Source organism: Callorhinchus milii, unplaced genomic scaffold, assembly GCF_018977255.1.
Source record: "Callorhinchus milii isolate IMCB2004 unplaced genomic scaffold, IMCB_Cmil_1.0 Scaffold5, whole genome shotgun sequence".
Lineage (NCBI taxonomy): Eukaryota > Metazoa > Chordata > Chondrichthyes > Chimaeriformes > Callorhinchidae > Callorhinchus > Callorhinchus milii.
The window spans coordinates 65304517-65326617 of NW_024704746.1; the positions used below are offsets into that span (position 1 = coordinate 65304517).

At 46.1% G+C, this 22101-nt stretch overlaps 1 protein-coding gene across 1 annotated transcript in view; it reads left to right on the forward strand.

Annotated features, from left to right (window-relative positions):
* LOC103177063 (cell wall protein DAN4) overlaps positions 1 to 21582 on the forward strand; it is a 40784-nt gene extending 19202 nt beyond the window's left edge. Inside the window, exons 2-8 of the mRNA XM_007891023.2 lie at positions 6501 to 7229; positions 7823 to 8043; positions 10480 to 10545; positions 18400 to 18553; positions 19380 to 19435; positions 20248 to 20412; positions 21523 to 21582. Of these exons, the coding sequence (XP_007889214.2) occupies positions 6501 to 7229; positions 7823 to 8043; positions 10480 to 10545; positions 18400 to 18553; positions 19380 to 19435; positions 20248 to 20412; positions 21523 to 21582 (1451 nt within the window). The remainder of the gene's footprint in view (positions 1 to 6500; positions 7230 to 7822; positions 8044 to 10479; positions 10546 to 18399; positions 18554 to 19379; positions 19436 to 20247; positions 20413 to 21522) is intronic.
* The last annotated feature ends 519 nt before the right edge of the window (positions 21583 to 22101 follow it).

Below are 22101 nucleotides of genomic sequence, written 5' to 3' on the forward strand. Positions count from 1 at the left end.
CATCACAATGCAACAGCACAGGAGTCAGCTTACAAGATTTCATCAATCTACGGTGTTAAATATGTGTTTGAGGACGGCAGAGCTCAGGGATAGTATATTCTCATGACAACAACAACAAATTATACTTGTGTAGCGCCTTTCACGTGCGGGGGACGTCCCAAGGTGCTGGACAGTCGGGGATACGCACCCGAATCATAAAGCATCATTCTCATGTCAAGACACGAGAAGGACGCTGTATAGAGGCAAGTTATTGTTGTAATTCGAACGAGAGGGGCAGGGGATGTATCTCTAACCCACCCTAAGCCCCTGATGACTTCCGGTGTTGTATCGTCATGTGACGTACGACCATCACTGGGCTGTGTAACAGTGGGAATATCACGTTTGCATTCCCGGTGTAACGTACAAAAGCATTGCTGATTTGGGAGCAGACAAATCAAACTCCACTTGCGAATTCAGGAAACATCTAATCTGCAAGAGTTGCATCGTCTTGACTTGACTCTGTAAATGATTTCCTGTATTACGCCACCTCCTGTCAACAATTCTATACCATTTGGGTCCCGTTAGACTTGCGACACACAAGCTGTCCTACACGCTACGCTGCTGCTCAATTTCACAGTAGTCTTTACATTGAGTATGGCACCTTTCGTGTCGGGAGGACATCTCAAAGGGCTTCAACATGTATTCTGTAAAGCGCAGTCACTGTGTATTTTGTAGGAAAACAGAGCTGTCGATTTGTGCACAAACAGCCTTGAAGTGAGTGACCAATTTTATCCGTTGGCCAAGACACCGGGAGAAACTCTCTTTTCTTTTCAAATAGCCACATGAGCCAGGCCGACAGGGCTTTGCTTTAAAGTCTCGTGGGATAGACAGCATCTCCGACAATGCAGCACATCCCCAGCACGGCATTGGAGTGGAGCTGGGTTCGATTCCTGGGCAGGGCGAAATGTCGGGCAGGTTTCCTTACTCCACAACGCCTCTTTTTACCTAGCAGTAAATAGGAACCTGGTTGTTAGTCGAATGGCGGATCACTTTTCCGGGGTAGTAATTCCTTCAAGAAAAATAATAATATTGGAGACGTCTCAAAGATGTGATAAGGCGCTATATCAAATGCAAGCATGATTATTATATTATTATATGAGTTCAAAGTCTCAATATTGAGCTCACTGCCAACAACCTTCTGACTCCGAGGCAAGAGTGCAGCCAACTGTACCAGGTTGACACGCACACAATGCTTTATAGGTTCTTACCTATAGGTTATAGGTTCTTACCTATAAGAGTGGCTCCATCTATATTATCCACATCTCTCCAAATCTCTTTGCTCGTTCTCTGTCTCCAAAGCTCCTCTTCGAAAACCTCTCGCTTTAACCAAGTCTTTGATCAATACCCTTGGATCCTCATTCCTCTCTTCCCTACTCAGTGCAACCCCGTCTCCTCTGTAAAGCACTCTGAGATGTACCTCCTCCAGGATGCTACCAGCGTGAAGGGTGCTGTATAAATGCAAGTTGTTGTTTTAAGAGCAAGTTCCCCTATGCCTAAAGTAATGGAAAATAGATGGGAAGAGTTAGAATTCCACAGTGTATCAACCACAACAATTTACATTCACATAAGTGGTTTTTACATCAGGAGTACATCTCAAAATACTTCACACTGTGGCTGGGGACTTGGGCGTGGGATAGGACTAAAAAGTTGGGGGTGGTGGGGGGAGCTGGAGGAGTAGTTAGGGGGTAGGAAGCTGAGGAGAGGAGAGAGAGAGAGCTGTGGGGTAGAGGGGAGGAGGAAGCTGAAAGTGCGGTTAAAAAAAAATACTGAAGGTCTTAAGGCAGGGGCGATCGACAGAGAAAGACAAGGTAATATTTGGCACTTGCGCACTGAATTGCTTTTCTAGATTTATCTTTATTTCACGGTTTTTACTGTTATTTTTGTCACTGAAGCAATTGGCTGCCTTGTTTCGCCCCCCCCCCCCCCCCCCCCCGCCAAAATACGGTCAATTCGCTTGACAGTACATTCCGTGAAGCGCTTTGAGACGTCTCAAAGACGTGACGAGGCTCTGTATCAAACGCAAGGATTATTATGAGGATTATAATTACTGTTATAAGTCGTTGCCGGTGAACTTTGGAGGTGAAGAGCTCAGTTTAACGTGCAAATTGCTGGCCAGGGGCCACCAGTGTGTAAATCTCACACTCTGCAGGATTGAGTGCAGAGCAGAAAGAGTCCGCTGGGAGCTAGCGCACAGAGTGTTTCCTTGATACTGAGGTGTACTTCCTCCTAGAGGAAGTCTTGAACAACAAAAACAAAACTCTGTGCCGGCCGCACTCAAATGCATGAAGCCCAGCGGAGAGGGAAACGGGTTTGGGAGGAGATCCTAGCAAAGTCAAACAAGAGGTCACGGAAGGAATGTCCAAAGTATTTTAACTGCACTTTTCAATATGCTCCCCCAAAAAAACTTAGACAAAGTCAAGGGTCCCACCAGACCACTGAGCCAACCCAGTGCCAAGAGTTGGGTGGGAGAGCTTACTGTCGAGTTAATAACAGTACTAATCATAATCCTTGCATTTGATACAGCACCTTATCACGCCGTTGAGACGTCTCAAAGCGCTTCACAGAACACACTGCATAGTAAGTTGACTGTATATTTTTGTGGGCGAAACGCGGCAGTCAGTTGCGCGCAGCAGTGTCCCACAAACAAGCGTGGAGCGAGTGAGCAGACTATTACTGTTATTATTCATTTATTTTTGGAGGTATTATTGCCCCAGGTAAGCGATCCATCATCAGCTAACAGCCGGGTTCCTGCTCACTGTTAGGTAAACGGATGCGTGTGGAGTAAGGAAACTTGCCAAAGGTTTCGCCCTGCCCGAGTTAGCCAACTATTCTTACTGAAGACGTGGTATAGAGAGGAGAAGGATGTGAGCTGGAGCTTGAGGCCATCGAAGGTCGTAGTGTAAGTTCTGGTGTCTCGATTAGTTAACTTAAACCACACAACAATGCATTGGCCTGTTCCATTGAAATGACCAACAATCCATCTTTGACAGACTCAGCAACAAATCACATTTCTGTAGCCCTTTTCATATCAGGAGGACATCCCAATGCATCCTCAGAGCTCTGAGACATTATAAAGGTATAGAAGGGGTTGATTAACCCAGAAAAAATATTTTCACACCCACCAAGGCAGGAGGTAAGGAGGACATAAGGTTCACGGATTGCAAAGGACAATTTCAAGGCAGATAACAGGAAGTTTTTATTCATCCAGAGTGGAACAGGGTGCCAGGAGTGATGGTTGAGGCCAGGACATTGGATTCATTTAAAAAAACACACAGTTTGACACTACAATGGGAGGACATCAGGGAGTGTATTCTGAAAGGAATGAGATCAAATGGGCTTCCTCATCCAAACTTCTCTTGTGATTTATTGAGATGAAATGTATCCTGTTTATCTGCACGTCCCTTATCATAATTATCACTAGGAATGCATTATGAAAAGCCGCAAATAGCCCCAACTTAGATTATTTTTTCTTGGAATGGACTCCTTTGTGAGCATCAGATACTTTCCATTTAATAGGCACAGCGATTAGATGCAGAGAAAAACTCCCTTTACTTTGCCCCCAGCAAAGTGCCTCTGTCCCAAGCTCGTAAAAGCAAACTGAACTGTGGATGGATTTTTGTTAGGTCAGGGTATCAAGGTTCATATGGGGCAACGGCAGGTAATCGTAGCTGAGATGCAGATCAGCCATGATCTTATAGAATGGCGGAACAGGCTCGAGGGGCTAAATTACCTACTCCTATTCCTATGTACCTAGGACATATTCCGCTTCCCACACTTGTCAACTTAGTGCAGCATTAAAGGGCATTCACGTGCCATGAAACCACATCGACTCATAGGTGGCTTGGGCTAGATGGGGCTCAAACCCCTTCCTATCGGTTTTGGCTGATAGGATGTTGCGGACGGATAGGTGGGTGATGGGACATGAAGTAACGAGTTGAGTAAGTGGGAGTTCGATTCAGTGCTGGGTCACGCATATAAACAGAGACACACACACACTCGTTCTGCAGTCTTCAGCGAAGCATGGTCAGGATGTACTTGGAGACTTCCGATCAGCTTAGAGACACCCCGCTGCCTAAGCATCTACTAAGAAACTGGAACAATTCACTAAGTGATTGTTTCACCCCATTTGTCTAAAGTTACCCAGAGGCTCGAAGGAGACTTTTGGTAGCCTGCCTCAATTGGAAGAACATCAACAAGAACAACAACTTGCATTTATATAGCGCCTCTCACGTAGGGTAGAGTCCCAGAGCATGCAGGCGTAAAGGTGAATAGCATACACCAGGTCACGGCACTTTCACAGCGTACCCTGTGAAGTGCTTTGAGCCACTCTGGTCTGGATTCAAAACCAGGTTCCACCTATGACATGGCATTGAGTTAGCCCAGTAGAACATTAGGCCCACTTTAATAGGATCTTTGATGTAAAGTGCTGCTCACTTAGACTTGACCTTATTATAACCCAGCTTGTTCCAGGTACTAAACCTGTCATGAGCAACAAATTTATCTCAGCTGTGTGCTGTTTTGAGGTCTTCAAGATTACATAGGGTTATGACAACGATGACAATTTGTATTTATATAGCATCCTTCGTGCAGGGTAGCGTCTTGGAGCTCTTGATGGTGAGCCATGGAGAGAGGGAAGGTGACCATAGGCACATTTGAAGAGGTAGGACTTCAGGCCTGATCTGAAGATGGGCAAGGAGGGGGCAAGGTGGAGGAATTGAGACAGAGAGTTCCATAGTCCTGAGGGGTAATGGCTGCCGATGGTGGAGCTGGGGCAACGAGGGATGCATAGGAGGCCGACTGACGATGAGCCAGCTGAGCAATGCGGGCGGGTGGAGGAATGGGGTGTAAGCAGGTCAGTAAGGTAGGGAGGTGCCAGGGCAAGGTTACTTCCACTGGTCAACGGGTGAGTAAGTAGCAAGCAGGTGGACACACACACCACAAAAGTATACACACATACGCTTAAAGGTGTGCACATACCTTTTGGAGAAGGGAATCGAAGGGTGCAATTAAGCGAATATAAATAAAATGCTTCCACGTATTGGTAAGTCCATTACAAAGGGGCATAAATATAAATATAAGGTAGTCACTGACAAAGCTAAGAGTTTAGTTGAAAATCCCATGGTCCCCATTGAAAAACAACAGCATTTAATTTAATAAAACAATCAGAGTACAGCACCAAAGTATCTGGTTGACGAGTGGGCTAAGAGAGATTAATTGGAACTCAGCAGGAGTTGGACAGAATCAATGGATGGACTAAGGAATGACGGATGTATTTCGATGTAATGCAGTGAACATTGGAACAGGAAACAAGAGCTGGGTGAACACAATAAACCATGAAAAAGGAAAAGGATTTGGGCGTGATTAGCAACAATTTACTGAAAGGATCCAGTCGAAACTGTTTTCATAACAGCACAACCAGTACAGTGGAGGCATTTGAACATTATTGGTTTATATTAATTCTGTTTGATGATTGATATTGTAAGGCCACATTGGAAATACTGGGGAACCCAGATATAGCCATGACTCGCTCCATCACGTTGACTCTTAACAACCACTTACTGGCCGAATTCTTGTGCGAGACACGGCTTATTTCTGGGAAGTCAGTTTGCCGTTGCTAATAATAATAATCTTTGCATTTGATACAGCGCCTTATCGCGTCTTCGAGCCATCTCAAAGCGCTTCACAGGATGTGCTGTAAAGTGGATTGACCGTATGTTTTGTGTATGTTTCGTTCTTGTGGGTGAAACGTGGCAGCCAATTGCGTACGACAATGTCCCACAAACAGTTGTGGTTGCTTGCATGTATACTACATGCAGGAGAACCCGCTGACAGTTCAGCGTAGTGAAATGTGGGAAGCGAACACCAGTAAAGGCACAATGGGGAAATAGAAAGGGAATGGTATTAGAGCAGATAGCTCCAATAGGGAAGATAGCACCAGCACCACTACTTAATTGAGCGAGTAGTAAACGAATGGACAGGCTCCCGAGGGAGACGATGGAAGCAGAAAGTGTTGATTCGTTCAAGAACAAATTAGACAGATTTCTGTTATATCTTGGGATAATACGGTATATAATTTGGCACGACATGTCTTGTGACTGCCAGGATGGTGGAAGGAAAACTGGATGGACCTTGCTCTTCTTTTGCCTGGAAAATTCTTCTGTCCATATGTTCTTATGAGTGCACAATGAGGAAAGAGCAGAGGGATGAGATTAGATAACTCCACTAGGGCAGCTAACACTAACAAACACACAATTCAGTCATTCTAAGAGTAGGCTTGATGAACTGAATCTTTTTCCTAACCTTGCTTTTCTTCAGCCAACTGAATTTTCTTTCAGAGTAACCCATACAGTAGTAGTAATGAACTTCACCCAACTCTGCAATCTGCCTTCAACTCAAAAGGTCCGCAAAAGGTGATCTATAAATCCTGTAATAATCTGGGCATTTATTATTCCAACCAACAGGTTACTGGTTCATAATAACTGGGGTTTCAGTCACATATACAACCCCGGCAAACAGTACCACTAACACCCGAAATTCAACAACCACAACGGAGATGATCGCAAATTCCTCCATGTCCCCGACCTCGACACCAATCCTGACCCCGACCACAAGTCAAAAACAGGATCAGAGCAACAAAACGGATCCTCAATTGCCAACGGTGCCCACAAATACAACCCCCAACAGTCAGGACAACAACACACAGAATTGTACGGAGAGCAAAGATGGAAAGGAGAACACCATGAGCACGCCGAAGATGAGCACCCCTGCTGGCAACGCTTCTGCCAATGAGACAACAACCCAATCAGCGGTTAATTCGAGTGCCGCCAACAATTCAGGATCGACATTGATGGCCACCAGTGCTCCATCTCTCACGTCCTCCACCGCGGTGAACTCCACCAATCTTACGGTCCCATCGAACACCAGCGCTACTTCTAAACCTTTTCTCGTGTCCTCCACCACAGTGGCCTCCATCAACTCTACGGTCCCATCCAACACCAGTACTCCTACTGACCAATCTTTTACGTCCTCCACTCCAGTGGGCTCCACCAACCATACGGTCCCATCCAACAGGAGTGCTACTTCTGAACCTTTTTTCATGTCCTCCACCATCAACACTGCGGGCCCATCGAATGGGTCCACCAATTCCTCTTCAGTCCCCGGGACATTGAACGGAACAGTTAGTGATTCTGGTAAGGAGTAATCTTCTGATATTTTACTGATCTTAGATGGTAGTAGTAATAATAGCAATAATAATCCTTACATTTGGTATAGTGCCTTTCACACACCCCCCAGAGAGAGAGAGAGGGGGAGAGGGGGAGGGATCATCATTTAAAGATCATCATGCAGCTCAGTGGTTAGAGTGCTCACCTCACAAGCGAGAAATCTGGGTTTGATTCCCGGGCAGGGCAAAATGGTGGGCAGGATGTTTCCTTCCTCCACACGCCTCTGTTTTATCTAGCAGTAAATAGGAACCTGGTTGTTACTCGATTGGCAGATCTCTTTTCTGGGGGTAAAAATTCCTTCAAAAAAAAAAATTGGTCACTCAATCCACGACTGTTTGTGGGACACTGCTGTGCGCAATTGGCTGCCGCGTTTCACCCACGAAATATACAGTCAATTCACTTTACAGTATATTCAGTGAAGCACTTTGAGACGTCTCGAAGACATGATAAGGCGCTGTGTCAAATGTCAGGATTATCATCATTAATTGTAACTTCTACAGCGAGAATTAAAAAAAAGTGCACATTTTGTAAAAACGTATCTGACATCTGCTTTATTACAGAGACATTGCCGACTCAGAACACAATTGACATGACAGATTCTCCCGTTCATCATTCGAAAGCGTCGAGTCAAGAGTCAAATGTCTCATCACCATCACCATCAACTCCAAGCCTCATGTCACACGCTGACACACCCACCAAAGAGAGACCAGGAGAGAACAACACTGCATCTAGCGCAGGGACATTTGCAACGGTCACCAGCTCTGTACAAAACCAAAACCAGGTAAAAAAAAAAGACAGGCGTTCGAGCATGGAACCATATATTGGTGTGAGCGGACATATGGAGTCCTGTAGCTCAGTGGTTAGAGCACTCGCTTTGCAAGTGAGAGACCTGAGTTCAATTCCAGGCAGAGGGCCAAACCTTGGGCAAGTTTCCTTATTCCACACAGAGCCTAATAATAATCCCTCCAAAACCCAAAACAATAATAAATTGGTCATTTTCAATCTACGACTGTTTGTGGGACATCGCTGAGCGCAATTGGCTGCCGCGTCCGCTCACAAATATACAGTCAATTCACTTTACAGTGTGTTCTGTGAAGCGCTTTGGGACGTCCTCCCGACGTGAAAAGCGCTATATCAAATGCAAGGATTATTATTATTATTATATGGGTTGAATGTTCTCATCTAGGATCTTGGATTGAATCCAAACTAGACCCCTCACTCTATTAGGTGTAAGGATCCTACACGAACATGTAAAGTCAATCGACTGTGTATTTTGTGGGCGAAACAAAGCAGCCAATTGCGCACAGCAGTATCCCACAAACAGTCGTGGATTGAGTGACCCAATTTTTGCGGGGTGGGGGGGGAGAGGGATTATTAACCCTGGAAAGCGATCCACCCAATCGACTAACAACTGGGTTCCTACTTACCACTAGGTAAACAGAGCGATGTGGAGTAAGGAAACTTGCCCCGTCCGAGAATCCATGCGTGTTTGTGGGACATTGTTTTGCGCAATTGGCTGCCGCGTTTCGCCCACAAAATACACAGTCAATTGACTTTACAGTATATTCATGTAGGATTCTTACACCTAACAGAGTGAGGGGTCTAGTTTGGATTCAATCCAAGATCCTAGATGAGAACATCTTACATTTGATATAGCGTATACAGTCAATTCACTTGACAGTATATTTTGGGAAGCGCTTTGAGACCTCTCATCAACGTGATAAGGCGCTATGTCAAATAAAAGATTATTATTATTATTATATTGTTGCAGAGATCTGAGACAACTATGCTGCGCGAAAGGCGCTATACAAATGCAAGTTGTTGCTGTTGTTGTCTCAGTCTCCTGATCGGCACATCCTTAATAATATCTCGCAGACCCCTCGCCCCACCCCCCCAGCCCCCCTTAGGCGATAAATAACTTTCAGTTAAACTGCTTTCAATACCTCGAATATTCCTCTATCCATTTCTTCTGCGTATTCAATTTTAATCCGGCTATCTTACTCTCGCCTGCCCTTAGCTCAGGCTCCGAATTAATAAATGTGTTTAATCTTTCAGTGTCCCCTCGATTCATTCTACCTCTAGACACTGAGATTTAAGTCAGGGTCAGACAGCTTCCACCCACCCCCACCCTTCAATTTATTTTGATCAAATCTATTTGTTGCTGTAAATTAATTCGCTGGATAAAGTTTTGCTGTCCTCCACAAGTTTTAACTTTAATGTGATCCACTTCTTGAAGATTTAGACTTTGATAAGCGCTATAAGGAACAGGAAGTTACATACAGTGACCCGCACGGAAACAGATCATTCAGCCCAACTAATCCGTGTTAGCGTCTATACTCCACACAACCCTTCAGCTCTCCCGTTTCCCTCGCATATACATCTCGATTCAACCTGGCTCAGTCGGTAGCACTCTCGCCTCTGAGTCAGAAGGTTAATCGGCACAAGACCCTGCAAGGACTCGGAACCCATATAGTCTAAGGTAACACTCCGATGCAATGCTGTGGGTCTGCTGCATTGTCAAGAGGTGCCATCCTTTGGATGAGACATTAAACCGAGGTCCCCTCTGCTTGTTCAGGTCGACGTCAAAGATCCCTCGGCGCTATTTGAAAAGGGATGGGGATTTCTCCCAGAGTCCTGGCCAACAATCCCCCAAATAAAATTGGTCAGTCACGACATCGCTGTGTGCATAAATAGGCTGCCGCTTCTGCCCACAAAATATTCGCATACCATTTTACAACGAATTGTGTGAAACACTTTGAGACATTTCAGCGACTTGATAAGGCACTATTGAGTTTCAGAACTGAAATAGCATCATAGCAACCATCCCTTAACAGGTAGGGAGTGGACGGTCAGTAGTGAACGAACAGTGGTCACTACGCACAGATGGAGAATTCACTGCATTTACTGTGCGTCTCAATCTGTACCCTCTTCCACGTGCCATTTGAACAAAGCCTACGGTGACCCTCTGGAACTCCACCCCACAGTCCCTCTGCCTCGGCCCCCTCCCTTGCCTCCTTCATGACCCTCCTCTTTCGACCGCGCCTTCGGTCACCTTCCTACCCTTACCCTCCCCGCCCTCCACCCCCCAACCCCACCCCGATCCCAAGCACCAGGTCGGGTGCGGATCCCTGACTGTCCAACGCCTTGGGACGTCCTCCTGGTGTGAAAGGCGCTGCACACATATAATTTACTGTTGTGGTGGTGTGTTTGTTTCCAGATGAAGTGCGTGAAAGAGAGCAGTGAATACATCAGCATCCTGTTTCTGAACGAGAGCACTCGCTGTGTAAGTAAATGTGCGTGGCCAAGCCTTTGAGATATAGAAGAGCTCAGTTTGCTCAGCTCATGCTTAACCCTGAAAGGCAAAGCCCTAACAGGCGAGGGTGGTCCTAGCTGGACGAGCAGCAGGAAGGATTGCCAGACAACCCTCTCAATGGCAAGTTGTGTGGTTTTAGTTGGTTGGACTCCAGCAGTTCCGGAGTTGCTATTGCCAATCCGCAGCTCAGTTTGGGTTTAGGATGGATTTCCAGCACCGTTAAGCGCTCCGAGATACTTCCGCTTGCATGGGCGCTGTAACTGCCTATAAAATTCACGGTCGACACACTTTACAGCAATCGTTTACAATGTGCATTGAGCTATTTTGTCGGATGAAGACCTTGTGCGTGGAGGGGTGGGCGGGGTGGAGGTTGAAAGTAAGTTTGTTCTTCCCTTTGCCCCCTTTGCCTGGTTTCCACCTCCTCCTGAGGAATTGCAGAGCATTTCCTAAGAATGAGAATAATCCTCGCATTTGATATAGCGCCTTATCACGTCTTCTAGACGTCTCAAAGCGCTTCACAGCAGACACTGCAAAGTGTAGCGACTGCGTATTTCGTGGGCGAAACACTGTGCGGACTGCGAAAGGGGCAGAGGAAATCGAGGCGTCGTCGAGGCAGATGGATCCTGTTAAATTGTTTGCGGGAAGTCTCGCCCCCGACTCCAGGAACACCTTATCGGCCTGCGTTGCCGTAAATCAAAACCCGATGCCTGTAAATCTCTCAAGCGAAAGGCGAAGGGTCTTGCCGAGAGCAGAGATCACTGGGGGTCAGAACTCCGAGCTGCTTTCCGGCATGGTACAGGTTGCAGAGACGTGATATATTAGGCTTTGCGAGCCGTCTGGCACTGAGACCCACCAGCCATATCAGGGGATTTTTAAAAGGTCTGCGGGTGACCTTTGAGATAAGGGTCACTCAGATGCCATTTAGCAGAAGCGAGGGATGCGATACAGGCAAAATGGGCCGGTGATAAATGAACTCTGTTGCAAGACCCATCAGGACTAAAAGTGCCTCTGGTTTGTGTCTCGCTGCGAAAGGTGAACTTTCGACGTGATTTTACAGAAGAGGTTGCTTTAGTGCGAGACTCGGAATCGCTTCGCTCATTTCACTGGGATTCATGGCTGCAGTTGCAGTGGTTAGACATTTCACCCTAAATCAGTCATTTTTAATTACTTTACCGTCGCTGTTTATGTCAGGCATTGAGGATTAATGGCGGGGAGCCTTATTTTACTAAGAAATATATTATGTTATAAAACATTTACCGTTCATTTCTTTTCCGACCATTCGTATAAGTCCATTCGGGGCAAGCTAATTCTAATCGGGTGTCAGTCTGGCTCAGTTAATAGCACTCTCGCCTCTGAGTAAGAAGGTTGTGGGTTTGAGCCCCACTTTGAGACTTTGAGCTCATAATCCAGGCTGACTCTCCAGTGTACAACAGAGGGGCCATCCTTCGGCTGAGATGTTAAACCAAAGGAACGGTCAAAAGAATTGGTTAAAGAATGTTTTTTTTTGAAAGTTTGAGGTAGAGGAGTTTTTGGGAGGAAGTTTCAAAGAGCACTCCAAAGCATTCACCAGCAGGGATTTTACTGAGCCCTTAACTGATTTCAAACCTCCACAGTCAAGAGGCACTGAGGCTGATTATAGGGCACATTTCTAAGTTGAGATGAGCTAATTTAACACAGAGCAAACCTGGATTCCCCCGGAAATGCATCAGTTTCACCCTTTAAACAGACAGAACAAGTAGCGTTAGTTGAAAATGTCTCATTTATTAAGCATTTCTCAAAGGACATAGAGAATAATATAATAAAACTTGCATTTGCTACAGAGCCTTATGGTGTCGTCGAGACAACAACAAAAAAAATCACATTTGAATAGCCCCTTTCACATCGGGAGGACGTCCCAAGGCGTGGATAGTCAGGGGTTTGGACCCAAGCTGGGGATTGGCATCAGGAGGGGTGGAGGGCCGGGAGGGTGGGTGTAGGAGGGTGACCGAAGGCACGGTCGAAGAGGAGGGTCTTGAGACAGGCCTTGAAGAAGGCGAGGGAGGGGGCGAGGTGAAGGGATTATGGGATGGAGTTGCTATCTGGAAGCGCTTTGAAGTGTTTTACCATGACGTGTGGTGCTATGTATTTGTGGGTGAACCCGGCAGCTAATTTTACTCGCTGCAAAGCCTTGGAAGTAGGCGTCAGAGATCCAGTCCACTTAGAAAACTAATACAATCACTACACTTTGCAGTAGATCCCGTGAAGGGCTTTGAGGTGCGTTCCCGACGTGAAAGGCTTTTGACTGAAACGTAAAGATCGTTTATGATTACCTGCGTAGAGAAGGAATTCAGGGGGAAGCGAGATCCCATCACATCATTGCTCCGTTGGTAAAAAAAATCGTAACACCTTGAAGTTGGGATCGAGTTACACAAGGTGTGAATTCGGAGGTCGTGGTGCTTAGACTGAAGACACGAAGACTTTGAGAGGCTGCAGCCTTGCCGTGCGTGTGACATTTACACTGAGGATTTGGGTTTTAACAAGAAGTTAAAAGTTGTCACATACCAGGTCTTGCAACTGAAACCGCCCCATGGCAACAAGCAAAAAAAAAAGGCTCTTCAAACCCTCCCGCCTGGTGTGAGACATAGTAAAACTCCACCGAGTCTTAAAACCTGGAATGTCATTTTGCCTTCACGTTTAAGGTCGCACAGAAACGCGCTAAGTTCTTAAATTCAACCGGAAAGGTCGCAAGGTGTGTCTCAACTTCACAATATTCCTTTGCATTTGATACAGCGCCTTATCGCGTCTTCGAGACGTCTCAAAAGCGCTTCACGGAATATACTGTCAAGTGAATTGGCTTTAAAGTGGGGCGTTTAGCAGCTTGAAGTTCGTGGGTCAGGGATGATGAGAAGCAGCCAATTGCGGACAGCCGTGGATTTTTTTTGAAGCAATTATTACCCCCGTTAAAGCGATCTGCTGTTCGACTAACAACCAGGTTCCAACTTACCGCTGCGTAAACAGAGGTGTGTGGAGTAAGGAAACTTGTCCAACCTTTCGCCCCGTCACCTCTACCTGTGCTGAAAGATTCAATTTTTAGCCTCCACAGTTTCAGGGATGTGCCTTTTACATGCAGGCTACCTGGTTAGCGGAGCTAATTTAAGCTTCTTCCTGAGGCCCAGGAATCTCTCCTGAATTTTGCGTAAGGCACTGATTTGATTCCCAACAACTTGAGGCTTGTGGGTGTAAACTGTGCATTGCCTGTATTGCTGCATCACAGATTTGTGTTTGCCTCTATCACTGCGACATGCCTTAGACTTACTGCCTGCGTCGATTCCCATCAGTCTCTTGTCTCTTTCTTCCATCACAGCCTCAGCCTGGGTGTGTCAAGAGAGACGTAAACAGTACCATAAATCAGGGCCACTAAATAAACTTTGCCTGGTTCACACAAGCGAAAAGATAATTTACATTTGCTCAAGCAGGTCTTCTCTAAAACTGCCAGAGAGACTTTCGTTCAGTACTTTTACTTTAATAACAAGAATCCTCACCTTAGCAATCCTTTCGTTCGGTTCGGCGCCTTTCAGGTCGGGAGGATGTTCCAAAGAGTTTCACGGGATATACTTTAAAATGCAGTGACTGTGTATTTTGTGGGCAGTCAATTTGACGTCCCACAAACATGATGAATTTCTCTTTTATTTTAGTGCAATTTGAAAAGAGAAGGGAGTTTCTCTCTCTCTCTCTCTCTCTCCGGTGTCCTGGCCGACAATCACTCAAATAAAAAAATGTGGTCATTCGCTTTGTGGGACAATGCTATGTGCAAATTGGCTGCCGAGTTGGCCCACAAAATACAGTCACTGCACTTTACAAAAACTTGTATTTAAATAGCACCCTTAACGCCGAGCAGTGAATGGGTGAGTGAGTGAGTGAATGAACAAACAACAGAATATCCTGTGAAGGGCTTTGAGACATTCTCTTGACATGAATATCGAATGTAAGAATGATTAATATTAAGACTCTGGCTGGCGCGTGTGGTGCTTTCAATTGAATCCATGTCCTGTGTGGTCCAATTTACATTGCCCTGTGTTCTCCACGAGGGCCTAAACCTGTTGATTAAAAATAAGCTGCTTATCCAACACACAATTCTTACTTCATTACAGGATGTTGCCTTTAGATTTTGTCGCTGTGGGAAAGAGGCTATGTCATTTTCTGGCCTTGAAATTTAAGTCTGTTGAGTTTATTTTTCCGTATTAAGTTACGAGTTTGCCGGTGCCAGTACTTGTTTGTTTTCAGTCATGCGCACGCAATGAGATTTCGGCTCTCAAGTTTCGGAAAAGGCCCAATTTCGGACACTCGGCACTTGTGCCGGTTGTGCCAATTCAGTGGGGTTTTTGCCTTCTCTTGTCAGGACAAGGGCTCATCTGATTCACACAGAGATGTAAGGTTATATCAATGTAGCGTTTGCTTAGTTTGGACAGCAGAACTCCAGGGAAGAGCTTATAAAACTTGTATTCGATAGCTAGTTATTTGCTTATCCCCCCACCCCCCCACCACTCCGCTTTTTACACCGTGTCAGCTTGGCTGTTTGTAGCACTCCAGCCGCTGAATCAGAAGCTCGGGACATCAAGTGCTCGAGACTCTACACTTCACTATACAAACCCACCTTGATGTTGAACTCGCCGTCTAGGCTGATGCTCCAATTGCAGTGCCAGTGTTGCATTGACATAGGTGACATCCTTCGGATGAGACGTTCAACCGAGGTCCCTTCTGCCTGTTCAGGTGGCTGTAAAAAGATCCCGCTTTGCTAGTGGAAAAAGGAAGTTTCTCTCTCCCGGTGTCCTGGCCAACCCATCGAGGACAGATATTGATTGGTACCGTTTTACAATTGGAGGGTTTGTTAACCAAAGTCCCCAATCTCAGCCAATTGCGCACACAGCCGCGTCCCCACAAACAGTCATGGATTGAGTGACCGATTCATTTTTCTTGGAGGAATTATTATCATCCCCGGAAAAGCAATGTGCCAATCGACTTGGTTCCCATTTACTGCTGGGTGAACAGAGGCGTGTGGAGTAAGGAAACCCGGGAATCGAAACCCAGGTCCTCTAGCTTGCGAGGCGAGTGCTCTAACCGCTGAGCTACAGGACTCCCACCATACAAGGCACCAAACAGAAAGCAGATTGGGTTTTCCAGCAAAAAGCCGTGTGTGTGACTGAGGATCCACTCTCAAGGAGAGTGTCTTGAATTGGCACGGCATCTCTCGAGCTTTCCTGACACTGGAAGCTGGACTGGGTCAGATAGCAAATTTTTCCCCCCCCCCCCCCATTTTATCAGAGGAACTGACTTTTTTCTTGCTCAGCAATAACACTTTGGGGAGGCTGTAACTCCAGCCTGGACATTCCAAGGAACACTGCTCTGCCTCACAAACATGCTGACACCGACTGGGTGATACCGCACACACAGAGAGAGAGGGTGGGGGGAGGAAAAGTCTTCGAATGAAATCATTTGAGCCCTTGCCAAGCTCTACACAGGGTATGTTTTATTTGTTAAACAGTGAAGCCCAGCATCGCTGCACCATGACGAACTGCTTTAAAGCGCTTTGAGACGTCTCAACAACTTGAGAAGGCGCTATGTCAAATTCAAGGATGATTATTATTATTATTAATAAACACACAGTGAGTTCAATTAGCTCAGCGTAGAGACAAGGATCCATCCAGGAGCCTTCACTGTTACAGTGCCCAACACAGACGCACACAACCGAACCATTCCTGGATGCTATAGTGGGACGATGGTAAAGTGGGTGATCTGGACGGATGAGATCCGATGGTCTGAAGGGGCCTTCTTCATCCAAAGTGATCTTGGGATTCGCTTCCAACCAAGAAAGGACCTGGATTTACCTAACAGTACAGCGCCACCCACAGCTCAACTGAATCAGTATCAGAATTAGCATCATTCAGCAAAGCTTTACTCTGTATTCGCAATGGCAAATCCTTGCATTGGCCAACACAGATGAGTTGGTAGCCTTCTTGCCTCTCGCACAGAAGGTCACGGGTCCAAACCCAACTTTGGGACTTTCATCTCACGCTCTAGGGGACGCACTATATTGTTGGAGGTCTTAACCTTCAGATAAGACTTTAAGCGAAGGGGCTAATCTGTCTGTTCAAGTAGATTTCTTTCGGTGACTGGCCAAAAATCCTCCAGATAAAATCGGCCATTCACTTCACGGCTGTTTGTGGGACATTTTACGCTGCGTTAAACTGACTGCTGCGCTTTGCCAACAAATACGCGGGTCACTACACTTAATAATAACAATCATAATATTTGACAGCAATTTACCTGCAAGGCACTTTGAGACTGTTTGGTGTTACGGGCGCTATATTAAATGCAAGTATTATTATTATTTGTAGTATTATTTTGTTGCCTTGGGAGATTTTTTTAAAAAAGCGTGTTCGCCTGAGTATAAAACGCTCGAGAATCCTTCCCGACCTGCAAATGACAGCACAGCCCCAGAAATGGGGCTTTATTCCCTGCTGTTAACATTGGAGTCAGAGCCCCAGTCATGGCTTTGTGTCAATATAATGTGCTTCTGCCAGAAACAGATAAGGAGTCAAGTGTTTGCTGATGAAAGTGCAGAGAGGCATTTCCCAGATGATAAGCACTCCCAGTCTCACCGCCAGTCTTGCGTAGCAAGCTTGGCACCCTCTCTCCCCCTCGCTCGCGCTCTCTCTCTCTCTCTCTCTCCTTCTCGCTTTCTTGTATTGGGGATAGATAAACAGACACCTGCTCTTTTGGAAAGTTCAGCTCAATCGTGATAAGCGTTTCATGGTGGAAAAGGCATCAATAAGCAAAGCAGACATTCTCTGGGTTTAGAAGCAATTATGGATGTCAGCACAGAGAGAGGCATTCTCACCAGCCGTCCGTATTTAAAGCTAAACTGCGTTATCGAGGGACGTGGGTTCGAGCCTCGCATTGGAGTCCTGTAGCTCAGCGGTTAGAGCTCTCGCCTCGCAAGTGAGAGGACCCGGGTTCGATTCCCGGGCCGGGTGAAACCTAGACAAGTTTCCTTACTCTACGCACACACACACGCACCTGTTTACCCAGTAGTAAGTAGGAACACAGTTGTTAGTCGATTGATGGATCGCTTTTCCGGTGGCAATAATCCCTTCAAAAATAAAATAAAAATATATAAATTGGTCACTCAATCCACAGCTGTTTGTGGGACATTGCAGTACACAATTACCCTCACAAAATATAATGAATTCACTTTACAGTATATTCTGTGAAGCGCTTTGAGACGTCTCGACAACGTGACATCAAATGCAAGGATTATTACTATTATTATCACATTCGGACTTGAGCTCACAGTCGAGGGTGACACTACAGTGTTGTGCTGGGGTAAGGCAGAGACAGCATTGTCAGAGGTGCCATCCTTTTGGATCAAACTGAAGCCGGGTCTTGCTTGTCAGATCAGGCAAATGCTTTCAATGCATCCCATAGGGCCAAGAAGGCTGCTCAGTTTTGGCCGCAAACACGGACACAACTCTTGCTGTAAAGTGCTGTGCGATGTTGCGTGTGAGAAAGAGAGATTGAGAACATTTGATGAGAACATTTTCAAAACAATCTGCGGATAACTTGAAAGTAAGAAAATAACTTGGTGGCTCAATCCACGGCTGTTTGTGGGGCACTGGTTACCGCGTTTCAGCCAGGAAACACACAGTCGATTCGCTCTACAGTATATTCCGTGAAGACGCTCTCTTTGATACGTCTCAACGAACGCGATAAGGCACTGTAGGATTAGTATTATTATTATAAATATTCCCAATGTAACACCCTGATCTTTTCTTTCAAAATCCTTAGGAAAGCTTCGTGAGGGATAAAGGAGACCAGCTCGCCAAGTTGCTGTGCAGGGAGCTGAGAAAAAAGTACGCATCGACATCATACTGCGAGGTCTATATCAGCCCCAATTCTGCCAACCAGAAGCTTTTGAAGATCGTAGATGTCGTATTCAAAGGTTAGACTGAGGACGTTCTTCATATCTCGTGGTGAGAGCACTCGCCCCACAAACGAGAGGATCTGGGTTCGATTCCCGGGCAGGATAAAACTTTAAGCAAGTTTCCTTACTCCACACGCATCTGTTTACCAGCAGTAAGTAGGAGCCCAGTGGTTAGTCGATTGGTGGATCATTTTTCCAGGGTGGGGGGGGGGGGGGAGCAATAATACCTTCAAAAAAATAATAATTTGATCACTCAATCCACGACTGCTTGTGGGACGCTGCTGTGTGCAATTGGCTCACAAAACATTACAGTCAATTCACTTTACAGTATATTCTGTGAAGCGCTTTGAGACGTCTCGAAGATGTGGTGAGGCGCGAGATTTGTTTTTTTCTATTATTCCACCCAGATAAGTTATCTCTTCATTTCATGGCAGGTTGTTGGTGGGAAATTGCTCAGTGCAAAACGGATTTCGCTTAAAAATACACAGCCACCTGTGAATTTTCTGTGAAGCGCTTAAATTAACATCTTAACATTATAGGCAAATTCAAGGATTATCAGAGTAAACCTCCCCCACATAAATCGTATCAGTTGGGAACCATACATTTAATACAACTTATGCGAAGTGCGAAACCTGCATCAGTTAGTGGAAATTCAACAGGACTTGTTGGGCAGATGTAAGATTTAGGCGTTAATACCACGTGTACAGATCAGACCTGTGCAAGTTTTATTGTATATATTATTTCTGGGGTCTTGGGGTGGGAGGGGACGGTAGTGCTGAGATGTGCGTGCGTGTGTGTGCGTGTGTAGTGTGTGTGACTGCTAAACGTTATCTCATCTTTACAGTCAACAAAGAAGAAATCAGTCAGTCTGTGGAGCATCTAAGATCACAACTGGGCATGGTAAGTCTCCACATTCCCCGCGAGAGGCAACAACAACAACTGGCATTTATAGAGTGCCCCTCCCGCAGGGCCGAGTCCCAGGGAGCTTAAGTGAAGTGGCAGTGAAGAGATATCACAGTGAGCATTGTCGGAAGAGGAAGCTCTTCAGACAGGATTTGGAGGTCTTCTTAAAGGTCCCACGGCGCTATTCGCAAAGAGGAGGGAGTTTCTACCTGGTGTCCTGGCTAACCGTCCCCCCCAGTTCCCCCCCCCCCAAATAAAATTGGTCACTCGCCTCATGGCTGTCTGTGGGACACCCCCGTGTGCAAATTGTCTGTTGCGTTTGCTGACAAAATACACAACAGTGGCGACACATTATTGTAAATCACGTGAAGCTCTTCGAGGTGTTCTCTGAAACAACGCTGTAAAATGTAAGGATTATTATTATTTATTAATAAGTCGTTGGTGATAAGCAGGGAGGGAGCGCATTGGTCTATATGGAGTTAGCAGGTCACAGAGGTAGGAAGGAGCAAGGCTGTGGAGGGCTTTGAAGTCAAGGACAAGGATTTTTTAACTCTATCCTCTGGGTATAACATTGCAAATCATACATTTACATTGATTGCACAGCACGGAAACAGGCCTTTTGGCCCGAATAGTCCGAGCCAGTGTTTACACTCCACACAAGTCTCCACCTGTTCCTTCCTCCCTCCCACACCCTTCTATTTCCCCTCTCGCTCTCTCTCTCTCATGCATCTAGCGTCTTCTTAAATGCATCCACACTCTCTGAATCGATGGAGACGTGCAATAATTGCCTCTTGGCTCTCCATTTCCAGATGAATTCTTCCATCAATACTGTCCTGGACACCTCCAGCGCAGATGCACTGCAAACCAAGAAGACAGTTGCGTTGAGTGTTACTGGCATTCTGCTGCTGCTGATATGCACGTTTGGTACCATCTACATGTGTTGCCAATACAGAACCAAACAAACAAAGCCTCAGGTGTGTATCAGGCCACTCTTATTTCTCTTTCCAGTTTGTTCCTACCCTCTCTCTCTCTCTCTCTCTCTCTGCTTCTTTCCCTGGAAGCCTGGCTGAGATCGGCCATCTCGGCACAGAATTGGGCATTGAATGCGTGGTTCAGGCATACACTGGCCAGGGGGGATTCTATCAGCAGAGCCATTGAATTCCCGTAGCGTAGTGGTTGGAGTACTTGCCTCGCAAGCGAGAGGACCCAGGTTCGATTCCCGGGCCAGGCCGAAACCTTAGGCAACGTTCCTTACCCCACACGCTTCTATTTTCCAAGCAGTAAGTAGGAGCCCGGTTGTTAAGTCGATTGGCGGATCACTTTCCGGGGGTAATAACCCCTTCAAAACATTTTTTTTTAAAAAATTGGGACACTCATTCCCCAACTTTTTGTGGGACATTGCTGTGTGCAATTGGCTGCCATGTTTGGCCCACAAAATACAGTCAATACACTTTACAATGTGTTCTGTGAAGCGCTTTGAGTCACCTCAATGTTGTGATAAGGCACTATATCAAATGCAAGGATTATTATTATTATTTGGAGGGAGTTTCAAAGGGTGTAAATTGGTCAAGACAGAGAACATTGGTTGGGAGGCTGTTCAATTATTTCCACGATTTGAACAACATAATAAAAATAATAATAAAATTCTGACCCAGAGAGGCGAGTGCATGCATTGCCGAGTTAGTCCGACCGACAGAGTGAGCTTGACGAAGAATAAATTTGGCCACGTTTAATACGACTTCAAAGCAGCAGATCGGGCAGCGAGCGAGAGAGAGATAGAGAGTGTGAGCGAGAGAGAGAGAAAAAAAAACAGACTCTCGTCCATCCTATTCAGCAAGAGACTGACTGAGGGCTTTCATTCCATTGCATCGTGAGACACAACAACAACAACAAATTACACTTGTATAACGCCTTTCACGTCAGCAATACATATTGTTGTTTCGTCGTGACCTCCACCCCTAACCCCCTTCACCCCCACCCCACGCACACAAGCGCACACACACACAGTTTAAACTTCGGGTCTGTATAGAAAATCCTCACACGGTCAATGTGAAGCAACACAGTAATGATGTGTTACTCAACAGCCACCGCAGGTCATTGCAGGACATTGCCACCAGGCGCCACTCTTGCGATTCACGTCTTAGCAGCGGCAGCTTCGATGAGCAGCAAACTTAACACTGTGTGTAAAAAAACACATAGGGAGGGAGGGAGGGAATCTAATTCACAGCTGCTCGTATGCGGGGATCTTGCGTATCTCACGCCTAAAAGCTGCAGCTCCACTTTGATGGGAGTCACGAGTTCACCCAGAACTTCACAGCCCACATTCCTGTCCGCACAAAGCTTCTCGAGCCCATCAACCCCATCCCCACCCACCCACCTACTCACCCACCCACCACCTACCACCCACCCAGCAAACCTACCCAACCACCCACCTACCCACCCACCCAGCAAAACCTACCCAACCACCCACCTAAACACCCAACCCACCCACCCAGCTACTCACCCACCTACCCAAACCCACCTAAGGATCAACTTTAAGCTCCTCGCCCTTTACCTTACCTTCAGATGGCTCCATTGCCTTGCGGCACTCCACCTCTGATCTCCTCCTTAATAATAGTAATCCTCGATTGCAGCGGAGTGCCTTATCACGTTATTTTTTTAAA